At 44.6% G+C, this 11,060-nt stretch overlaps 1 protein-coding gene across 1 annotated transcript in view; it reads right to left on the minus strand.

Annotated features, from left to right (window-relative positions):
- Window positions 1-11,060, minus strand: part of LOC107293765 (UPF0183 protein C16orf70) — a 14,999-nt gene continuing 3,939 nt past the window's right edge. Inside the window, exons 5-19 of the mRNA XM_015822941.1 lie at window positions 10,066-10,148; window positions 9,883-9,953; window positions 9,322-9,365; window positions 8,881-8,939; window positions 7,763-7,835; window positions 6,435-6,532; window positions 5,684-5,796; window positions 4,903-5,036; window positions 4,113-4,196; window positions 3,301-3,383; window positions 3,110-3,180; window positions 2,377-2,420; window positions 1,936-1,994; window positions 820-892; window positions 1-227 (exon numbers count right to left, since the gene is read on the minus strand). Coding sequence (XP_015678427.1) covers window positions 138-227; window positions 820-892; window positions 1,936-1,994; window positions 2,377-2,420; window positions 3,110-3,180; window positions 3,301-3,383; window positions 4,113-4,196; window positions 4,903-5,036; window positions 5,684-5,796; window positions 6,435-6,532; window positions 7,763-7,835; window positions 8,881-8,939; window positions 9,322-9,365; window positions 9,883-9,953; window positions 10,066-10,148 — 1,179 coding nt within the window. The 3' untranslated portion in view covers window positions 1-137. The remainder of the gene's footprint in view (window positions 228-819; window positions 893-1,935; window positions 1,995-2,376; window positions 2,421-3,109; window positions 3,181-3,300; window positions 3,384-4,112; window positions 4,197-4,902; window positions 5,037-5,683; window positions 5,797-6,434; window positions 6,533-7,762; window positions 7,836-8,880; window positions 8,940-9,321; window positions 9,366-9,882; window positions 9,954-10,065; window positions 10,149-11,060) is intronic.

The raw sequence follows: 11,060 nt of genomic DNA on the forward strand, positions 1-11,060 counted from the left end.
CTCTCTCTCTGTGCCACACCTATAAACACGCACACCCACACATGCTCTCCACCGTTTCGTGCTTTTCCATATGATAAGCGGCAGCAACTCAAGGCACGCTGAACTAATTGTGTAGCATTATGTTCAATGGGTATTGCTCACTGGGGAAGGTCCAGGGTCTTGGTCTGGATGGCGGGCCGGGCCGGGCCGTAAAGGGTGACGGACGCAATGTGGTTATTTTGCATCACCTGCGAATAAAAGATGGCCAACAACTTCAAAATGGCAGCCAAGGGGATCGGGAGCAAGAGAAGGCATCGGATGAAGGCCAGGCCAGAATCCCCAGGGAAGGGCTGGCTCAGCCAATCCCATGGAAAGGGACGTCAGCCCTGCGAGGTAGTCCAGACAGGAAGCATGCGGTCTACTTGATGCCCGTCAGAGGTGAATTACTAGTAAACGGGCAAGTTTCAATACTACCACGAAACTATGTTCACCGGGAATATTGTTCAGGAACTTCAAGACCGACAGAATCGTGGGGACTCCGGTGTATTGGCGTTAGACCCATGAATTGTTGGTCGAGTATTACGAAGGTCGCAAAGTGCACTTACTGTAAACGTACTTCCCTGCCGTCTTCTCACAAGCAACTCAACGGAAAAGACGGCAGGGAAGGCTGCAAAATTGATCCACTAAATCAGGGGTAGTCAACCTTGGCTCTTTTATGACTCGTGGACTTCAACTCCCAGAATTCCCCTGCACTAAATTGCTCCTAACCCGTTTTTTTTTCAAAAAGGCACAGCAATATTTCAACCCAGCCCAACCCCAGCTGACGGTTGCTTTCCTAACCTCAAAGATCATCCGTTGTAATCCGAAACAAAAGGTTGACCCAAATGGATTTGTGTTGTTGGGGGAGGACGACCTGTAGGAAAGAGAGAAGCAGGTATGTTGACCGGTTGTATGAAAGCGAACCTCAGCTAGGATTAAAAAAACAAACAACACGCCCTTTTAGGAATCTTGAATTTTTCAAAACGGGGCGCAATTCCGCAATGTATGTTTTGCTGGCTTTGAACCGACGTTATGAAATGAAGACGCCTCACATTCTTTGCTGTGCTACCCCTTATTCAGCAAGTAATAAATTCTATCATATTATTCGACAAATAAAATAACAGTGAAGATGGGAGTACAGGCAGTCCTCAACTTATAACCATTCATTTAGTGACCATTCAGAGTTACGACAGCACTGGGAAAAAGTGACCTACGATCGTTTTTCAGGCTTACAGCCACTGCAGTATCCCCCTGGTCACCTGATCAAAATTCAGATGGTAACTGAGGACAAATATTCATTTAGTGACCGTTCAAAGTTACAAGGGTTGAAGAATGGCCGCAGGAATTGGGAATGGCCAGTCTAGTGAAAAAGAAGTAGGGGTGACAGGTAGCAGTCTTCCAGTATTTGAGGGGCTGCCACAAAGAAAAGGGGGGGTCAATTTATTTTCCAAAGCACCAGAAGGCAAGACAAGAAACAATGGCTGGAAACTAATCAAGGAGAGAAGCAACCTGGAATTAAGGAGGAACTTCCTAACAGGGAGGACAATTAACCAGTGGAACAGCCTGCCTCCAGAAGTTGTGGGTGCTCCATCACTGGAGGTTTTTAAGATGAGACTGGACAGCCACCTGTCTGAAATGATATAGGGTCTCCTGCTTGAGCAAGGGGTTGGACTAGATAGAAGGCCTCCAAGGTCCCTTCTAGCTCTATTCTGTATTCTATTCTGACAATGAGTTTTGCGTGATGCAAATGAAGGCTGAGTAGAATTCTGCAGCAGTACTAAATAATCTAGAATCTATCCCCTTTCAGCTCCTCAATATCATTTTTGGAGCTGTGATTTTTCCCCCTCCATATCTTGCTAGCCAGGTATGCTATTTCTTCCCAAAGGAAAACTTTTTTTTTCCCCTTCTCTTTTTTACCTGTGAAGAACTACGGGTTTTTCCACAGGATGTCCAAGAAGCTCTTGAATATTATCCCACTACAAGAAAAAAAGGAAATTGAGAGAATGAAGCCCTCTGTGAATATCCTTAGTCAAAAACAAATGCAAAAAGGTTCGGCATGCGTCTCATTCCCAGAATTCAGGTGCCATTTTGGAAGAACTGCAAACGTCTCTCAGTGGTGACCCAAGGCCTAGTTTCTGGCTAATGAAGCCTGCTCTTTCGTGGACCTTACTGGAAACTTAAAACTGCAAATATCTCAAAGTAAGCCGTGTTCTGGGATGAACCCATCAAGCCCAGATTTTTCTGAGAGTCCCTGGGAAATGGTCTTTTTCAGCTCCCCTCCTGTCAAACTGAACAAAAAACAGGTAAAACACCTGTAAAGGTCAGGGCCGTTCTAAGAAGCTCCTCTTTGTGATTTACCTTGCTATAAGTCGTGCAGGTTTCCGTCTGTGACTCGGTGCTTTCTAGTTTTGGGGAGAAAAATAACAAGCATTTTATAAGATTACATGTCAGTGGCACAATCCTCCTAGCGCAGGGGTAGGCAACCTTGGCTCTTTTATGACTCGTGGACTTCAACTCCCAGAATTCCTGAGCCAGCCATGCCGAGGGGAAAGAGAGAGGTTTCCAAGCTGAGCCATGCTGGTTCAGGAATTCTGGGAGTTGAAGTCCACGAGTCATAAAGCAGCCTAGGCCTAGGGTAGGGGTCTTCAAACTTGACCCTTTTATGACTCGTGGACTTCAACTCCCAGAATTCCTGAGCCAGCCATGCTGAGGGGAAAGAGAGAGGTTTCCAAGCTGAGCCATGCTGGCTCAGGAATTCTGGGAGTTGAAGTCCACGAGTCATAAAAGAGCCGAGGTTGCCTACCCCTGTCCTAACGAATGCCTAATAAAACACCAATAATCTGGGAATATATTAGGACGGGAGCACTAGTTTTTGTCTTTCTGTTTTGTTTCCTTAATCTTTTGTAAATTCACCCATATTGTTGGCCATCTTAAGCCTAAAAGCGTGTCAGCTTCACAACCCGTACCTTTGGGCTTATTCTCAACTTCGCTTGTTTAAAACTTTTTTTTTTTTAAGAACACATTAAAAAAGGTCCTAGAACCCACAGGAGCCCATAATTCATTCTTATTGGATGTTTCTATTCACACATACCTTTTGGCAAAGATTCCTCTTTCTTACCTCGTTTAATAACGAGTGGGATCTTGAATTCACAACGGTGATAACTGCAAGAATGGAATTAGCAGTTAGGAGAAAGCCATAAAGGTTGAGAGCTGCTGTTCCAGCTCATAACTTTTCAAACTGAAATGGAAAATGGAGTACGTGCATTAGAGCTCTTTACTCACATGTTAAAGTTATAATGACCAGGATAATTGGTATGCAAAACAAATTTCTTCACTCTGTGAGTATTCGCATCAAAAAGGATGTCCTGGGAGAGAGAGAAAAACAGAACAAGGGAAAAAATACATATGGATACCACATTTAAGTGATGAAATAAGCCAGTGATGGCGAATCTTTTAGAGACCGAGTGCCCAAACTGCAACCCAAAACCCACTTATGCATTGTCGAGTGCCGGGTGGGCATGGCCCATTGGCTGGGAGTGGCTGCGGTGGTAACGGCAGATTGGGTGGGACTAAAAAGTTCAATCAATTCCAACTTTGCAAGATCTTTTTTTTCCCCGCGAGAAGTTGAAATTGATTGAACCTTTTTTTTTTTTGCACACGGCGGCGGAGGCCTCAAGCGAAAAGGTTTTATAAAACCCAGCTGAAGGCCTAGGACTGGGGCGACGGCGCGCGTGCCCACAGAGAGGGCTCTGAGTGCCGCCTCTGGCACCTGTGCCATAGGTTCGCCACCACTGAAATAAGCCATCATAATCAATCAAGCTGTTTAAATTATTGCAACGCTCTACATCAGCGGTGTCAAACTTCCAGCTCTACTGCATTCTATTCTATTCTATGATTGAGGCCCTCAGGCGCCATCTAGTGGGCACTGCAGATCCAGCAGCTTCCTTTCGGGCCCTGAGACTTTGACCAGACAAGCTCAGATAATGCTAGAACTAAGGTGACCTGGTTCGGCGTATTGGGTGACCCTGGCCAGTGGTGCTTATGGTTAAACAAACATGGTTTAGTGGCACGTACTAACCCCATCTTTAACTCACCACTCCAAGCGTGAAGTAGTTGAAGAAAAAATCATTGCACTTTGAAGGAACTTGCTTGTGAGGCGAAGGGGAATGGATTTTCATCTGTTTGCAAAAAATAAGGAAAAAAAAAACAGCTTCATTTTCAAACTTAGCAGTGGCTGGCACTTATTGGAAAAGGGGAGCCTTAAGCTCTGAATGGATTACATAACCTGTACGGGAGAAATCAGGAACGGATTCAACCCTGCACGGCAGGGGTCTCCAACCATGATCACTTTACGACTAGTGGACTTCAACTCCCAGAATCCCTCGGCCAGCCATGTTAACAACTTAACAGCTGCAGTGATTCACTTAACAACAGTGGCAAAAAGGTTGTAAAATAGGGCAAAATGCACTTAAACGACGGCTGAGCAACAGAAATCTTGTGCTCAATTATAATTGTTAAGTCAAGGACTACTTCCCTGTATTTAGTGGGAAACCACATCCACCCATATGCCACTTTCGGTATAGGCGTAAGTTCACAATTAAAACCCCCACAACGCTCAATACATTAAAATGACATTAAAAATATTTTGCTGATAAATACAAGCAGGGAAAATTAAAGAAAACTAAACAGAACACAGGTGGTCCTTGAGTTAGAATAGTTCGAAAAAAGCACTGAAAAAAGTGACTTATGACCATTTTTCACACTTTGGGCTCAATTGTGGTCGTAAGTTGAGGATCACCTGTAATTTATCTAACATCAAGAAAGACCAGAGTGAAGGTCTTTGCAGGCTGCCTATAAAAAGGATCTGCGTGGATTTCACCTAACCTTATCTTCAGATTTGTAGAAAACCTTGTGAGGGGACCCCAAAGTGCTCAGAACATCTTGGCACGAATCACCGAAATACACACAACGCTCAGATACCCGTATTTTGGCATCGGCTAACACACCAGGACCGCAACCTACACAGGAGAAATAAAAGAGAAAGGAAGATGTGAGAACTGCAGAATAATTCCAAAGCACCTGCACGGATCCCAATTGCCTTAGAAAATAAAATTATGTGAACGAGAGTGTCTTTAACGGGAAAACCAAGAACAAATATTTTAACCTGGAATTAGAACATTGAATATAGACTCATAGGGCTGGAAGGGAGCTTGGGGGGGTCTTCTAGTCCAGCCCCCTGCTCAAGCAGGAAACCCTATACAACTCCATACAAATGGCTATGCAGTCTCTCCTTGAAAACATCCAGTGATGGAGCACTCAGAACTTCTGAAGGAAAACCATTCCACTGATTAATTGTTCTTAAAGGTAAGATATTTCTCCTTAGTTCTATGCTGGATCTCTCTTTGATAAGCTTCTCGTTCTGCCTTCAGGTGCTTTGGAGAATAGCTTGACTCCCTCTTCTTTGGGGCAGCCCCTGAGATACTGGAAGGCTGCTATCATGTCCCCCTTCGTCCTTCTCTTCATTAAACTAGACATGCCCAATTCCAGCAACCGTTCCTTATATGCTTTAGCCTCCAGTCCCCTAATCATCTTTGTTGCTCTTCTCTGCACTCTTTCTAGGGTCTCAGCATCTTTTTTATATTGTGGTGAGCAGAACTGGACCTACCTGCAGTGAGTAATCGCAGTCGTAAACCTGAGGGTCCAGCGGCATCTCGCAAAACATCAACGTATTCTGCGTACACGTTTCCGAGGAAACAGCTAAGTGGCATCATAGGTGCCCTAAAAGCATAAATGAATGTCAATAATTTAAAATGTGATACACTCCTTTACCGATCCTGAAGGTTCCATATCCCAATCTTCCTAACTCAAATTAGACACCACACTGGAAGGGCAAGTCCAACTCCAGAAGCTGACTGGAGGATGATGGGAACTGTAGTCCAACACAAGACAAAGGGGAAGCCTCTGCTAAAGAATGGCTGAATTGATAAACCATATTTTGAAGCTTGCCAACAAATAAAAGCCAAAAGCCCTATTATTTTATTCTGGATATTCACTGTATCCCCAGAGGCCATTCATTTAGGAGAAGAAAAAAAAGGCAGAATTTTGAGAGATGGTTTGCATGCCAAGAAATCAATCTGTGAATGTGCAGATTTTTCAGCCTGGAAACTAAAAGAGTTTCCTGAACTGAACAAAGGTTTTTTTAAAAAAAGTTTAAGCACAAAACAGAAGATGAAACACATCTCGGTGAAAGACTAACTTCAATAAAGACTAATGCAATAATTCACATTTTTCAGTGCCTTTGTAACTTTGGACAGTCACTAAAGGAACTGTTGTAAATCGAGGACTACCTATATTCACGAAAAAGCAACGTTCACAAATAATCTGGGCATATTTTCCAAAATGTGGAAGGGACCTACTTCGTATCCTGTAGGCTGTTTCCGCTGTAGATGTACATGCGTTTCACAGTTGCCCCGTGTGGGATTTGCAGAGAGGCTAAGCCGTGGGCAAAGTTTGGCTGTGGGAATCAAATTGAAAAGTTATCGCCAACGCGCCACGGATAAATTCTTTCTTTACATTCCTAAAGCAGCACCGTAATCCAGTGGTCCCCAAGCCCTGGACCATGGACCGGTACCAGTCCATGGCATGCCAGCAACCGGGCCGCACAAACAAGCCAAGCCCCATCCGTGGAATGCAGGCAGCACACAAAACCACACACTTTCCGGTCCGTGGAAAAACCTCTCCCCACGGAACCGGTCCCTGGTGCCCAAAAGGTTGATGGTCTCTGCCGTAATCTCTACATTAAAGCACTTAGTGGAAACTTTAATCGTCTCTTCCACAAAACCAGGATCTGCTTCAAGTAACTTGGTGAGTGATAAGGTGATTTGATTCGGTTCCAACTTAGGTTACCAGGAGAATGGAGCCCCTGTATCTTTAAAATCAAAGTTTATGGGTTTGGTGTAGAGTGTTAACCTGGGCAATTGTGGTTTATTCAACAAAACATAGATAAACATGCCGTAGCTTGACATAATGGCTACAGCTATAGCTTGGTGTGTGCGTGTGTGTGTGTGAAACCTCCTGAATCAGAGGCATTTGCTGGAAAAGTGCATCCGTGCCTCTGTGTGTGTGTGTGTGTGTGTGTGGGTTAGTTCAAGATGATGTCCACAAGGCTGGCTGTTTTTAACGTGTGTCCTGAATTCGTACGAAAAGATGGTTGGTCTCCAATTAGGGCCTCCAAACGGGGTGTTTTTTTGACCCTTCTCCAGATTCACCCCTGCTGTGTAGCCTAAACCACACATTTCACAATCGACAGGCACAAGGANCCAGATGAACTACGGGCAGTCTCCACTTAATGATCATTTGCCCGTTCAAAGTTATGATGGTGCTTTGATACAAGTGGCCCTTATAACAAGTCCTTGAAGTTCTGGCTGTCTTAGCACCCCTGAGGCCACATAACCGCAATCTGGGTACTTAACAACCAGCTCATAATGCTTCCAGCGTTTCACGTGAATGACATTTGCAGCTTCCCTGCCGTCTTCTCACAAGCAACTCAACGGAAAAGACGGCAGGGAAGGCTGCAAAATTGATCCACTAAATCAGGGTTAGTCAACCTTGGCTCTTTTATGACTCGTGGACTTCAACTCCCAGAATTCCCCTGCACTAAATTGCTCCTAACCCGTTTTTTTTTCAAAAAGGCACAGCAATATTTCAACCCAGCCCAACCCCAGCTGACGGTTGCTTTCCTAACCTCAAAGATCATCCGTTGTAATCCGAAACAAAAGGTTGACCCAAATGGATTTGTGTTGTTGGGGGAGGACGACCTGTAGGAAAGAGAGAAGCAGGTATGTTGACCGGTTGTATGAAAGCGAATCTCAGCTAGGATTAAAAAAACAAACAACACGCCCTTTTAGGAATCTTGAATTTTTCAAAACGGGGCGCAATTCCGCAATGTATGTTTTGCTGGCTTTGAACCGACGTTATGAAATGAAGACGCCTCACATTCTTTGCTGTGCTACCCCTTATTCAGAAAGTAATAAATTCTATCATATTATTCGACAAATAAAATAACAGTGAAGATGGGAGTACAGGCAGTCCTCAACTTATAACCATTCATTTAGTGACCATTCAGAGTTACGACAGCACTGGGGAAAAAGTGACCTACGATCGTTTTTCAGGCTTACAGCCACTGCAGTATCCCCCTGGTCACCTGATCAAAATTCAGATGGTAACTGAGGACAAATATTCATTTAGTGACCGTTCAAAGTTACAAGGGTTGAAGAATGGCCGCAGGAATTGGGAATGGCCAGTCTAGTGAAAAAGAAGTAGGGGTGACAGGATAGCAGTCTTCCAGTATTTGAGGGGCTGCCACAAAGAAAAGGGGGGGTCAATTTATTTTCCAAAGCACCAGAAGGCAAGACAAGAAACAATGGCTGGAAACTAATCAAGGAGAGAAGCAACCTGGAATTAAGGAGAAACTTCCTAACAGGGAGGACAATTAACCAGTGGAACAGCCTGCCTCCAGAAGTTGTGGGTGCTCCATCACTGGAGGTTTTTAAGATGAGACTGGACAGCCACCTGTCTGAAATGATATAGGGTCTCCTGCTTGAGCAAGGGGTTGGACTAGATAGAAGGCCTCCAAGGTCCCTTCTAGCTCTATTCTGTATTCTATTCTGACAATGAGTTTTGCGTGATGCAAATGAAGGCTGAGTAGAATTCTGCAGCAGTACTAAATAATCTAGAATCTATCCCTTTTCAGCTCCTCAATATCATTTTTGGAGCTGTGATTTTTTCCCCTCCATATCTTGCTAGCCAGGTATGCTATTTCTTCCCAAAGGAAAACTTTTTTTTCCCCCTTCTCTTTTTTACCTGTGAAGAACTACGGGTTTTTCCACAGGATGTCCAAGAAGCTCTTGAATATTATCCCACTACAAGAAAAAAAGGAAATTGAGAGAATGAAGCCCTCTGTGAATATCCTTAGTCAAAAACAAATGCAAAAAGGTTCGGCATGCGTCTCATTCCCAGAATTCAGGTGCCATTTTGGAAGAACTGCAAACGTCTCTCAGTGGTGACCCAAGGCCTAGTTTCTGGCTAATGAAGCCTGCTCTTTCGTGGACCTTACTGGAAACTTAAAACTGCAAATATCTCAAAGTAAGCCGTGTTCTGGGATGAACCCATCAAGCCCAGATTTTTCTGAGAGCCCCTGGGAAATGGTCTTTTTCAGCTCCCCTCCTGTTAAACTGAACAAAAAACAGGTAAAACACCTGTAAAGGTCAGGGCTGTTCTAAGAAGCTCCTCTTTGTGACTTACCTTGCTATAAGTCGTGCAGGTTTCCGTCTGTGACTCGGTGCTTTCTAGTTTTGGGGAGAAAAATAACAAGCATTTTATAAGATTACATGTCAGTGGCACAATCCTCCTAGCGCAGGGGTAGGCAACCTTGGCTCTTTTATGACTCGTGGACTTCAACTCCCAGAATTCCTGAGCCAGCCATGCCGAGGGGAAAGAGAGAGGTTTCCAAGCTGAGCCATGCTGGCTCAGGAATTCTGGGAGTTGAAGTCCACGAGTCATAAAAGAGCCAAGGTTGCCTACCCGTCCTAGCAAATGCCTAATAAAACACCAAGAAGCTGGGGATATATTAGGATGGGAGCCCTAGTTTTTGTCTGTTTTGTTTCCTTAATCTTTTGTAAATTCACCCATATTGTTGGCCATCTTGAGCCTAAAAGCGTGTCAGCTTCACAACCTGTAACTTTGGGCTTATTCTCAACTTCGCTTGTTTAAAACTTTTTTCTTTTTTAGAACACATTAAAAAGGGTCTTAGAACCCACAGGAGCCCATAATTCATTCTTATTGGATGTTTCTATTCACACATACCTTTTGGCAAAGATTCCTCTTTCTTACCTCGTTTAATAACGAGTGGGATCTTGAATTCACAACGGTGATAACTGCAAGGATGGAATTAGCAGTTAGGAGAAAGCCATAAAAGCTGCTGTTTAGCTCATAACTTTTCAAACTGAAATGGAAAATGGAGTACGTACATTAGAGCTCTTTACTCACATGTTAAAGTTATAATGACCAGGATAATTGGTATGCAAAACAAATTTCTTCACTCTGTGAGTATTCGCATCAAAAAGGATGTCCTGGGAGAGAGAGAAAAACAGAACAGGGGAAAAAATACACATGGATACCACATTTAAGTGATGAAATAAGCCAGTGATGGCGAATCTTTTAGAGACTGAGTGCCCAAACTGCAACCCAAAACCCACTTATGCATCGTCGAGTGCCGGGTGGGTGTGGCCCATTGGCTGGGCGTGGCTGCGGTAGTAACAGCAGACTGGGTGGGACTAAAAAGTTCAATCAATCAATTCCAACTTTGCAAGATCTTTTTTTCCCCCGCGAGAAGTTGAAATTGATTGAACCTTTTTTTTTTTTGCACACGGCGGCGGAGGCCTCAAGCGAAAAGGTTTTATAAAACCCAGCTGAAGGCCTAGGACTGGGGCGACGGCGCCCGTGCCCACAGAGAGGGCTCTGAGTGCCGCCTCTGGCACCTGTGCCATAGGTTCGCCACCACTGAAATAAGCCATCATAATCAATCAAGCTGTTTAAATTATTGCAACGCTCTACATCAGCGGTGTCAAACTTCCAGCTCTACTGCATTCTATTCTATTCTATGATTGAGGCCCTCAGGCGCCATCTAGTGGCGCTGCAGATCCAGCAGCTTGCTTTCGGCCCCTGAGACTTTGACCAGACAAGCTCAGATAATGCTAGAACTAAGATGACCTGGTTCGGCGTATTGGGTGACCCTGGCCAGTGGTGCTTACGGTTAAACATATGTTAGGCCCTACCTAGTGGTGATGAGGGTGGTTAGAACCAATTACTACTCCACCCTCATCGCGTCATCAGATAACCGCCCGGCCGCCCTCTTCAGGGTGACCCGCTCTCTCCTTCAATTGAGGGGAGGCGGGGACCCCCTGGAGGGGAGGGCCGAGGATTTTGTACAGTACCTGTATGATAAAGTCGCTCGGATCCGGGAAGGCTTGGACTCTGACTGG

The sequence above is a fragment of the Protobothrops mucrosquamatus genome, unplaced genomic scaffold, assembly GCF_001527695.2.
Source record: "Protobothrops mucrosquamatus isolate PMUCROS unplaced genomic scaffold, P.Mucros_1.0 scaffold1729, whole genome shotgun sequence".
In the NCBI taxonomy this organism is placed as follows: domain Eukaryota; kingdom Metazoa; phylum Chordata; class Lepidosauria; order Squamata; family Viperidae; genus Protobothrops; species Protobothrops mucrosquamatus.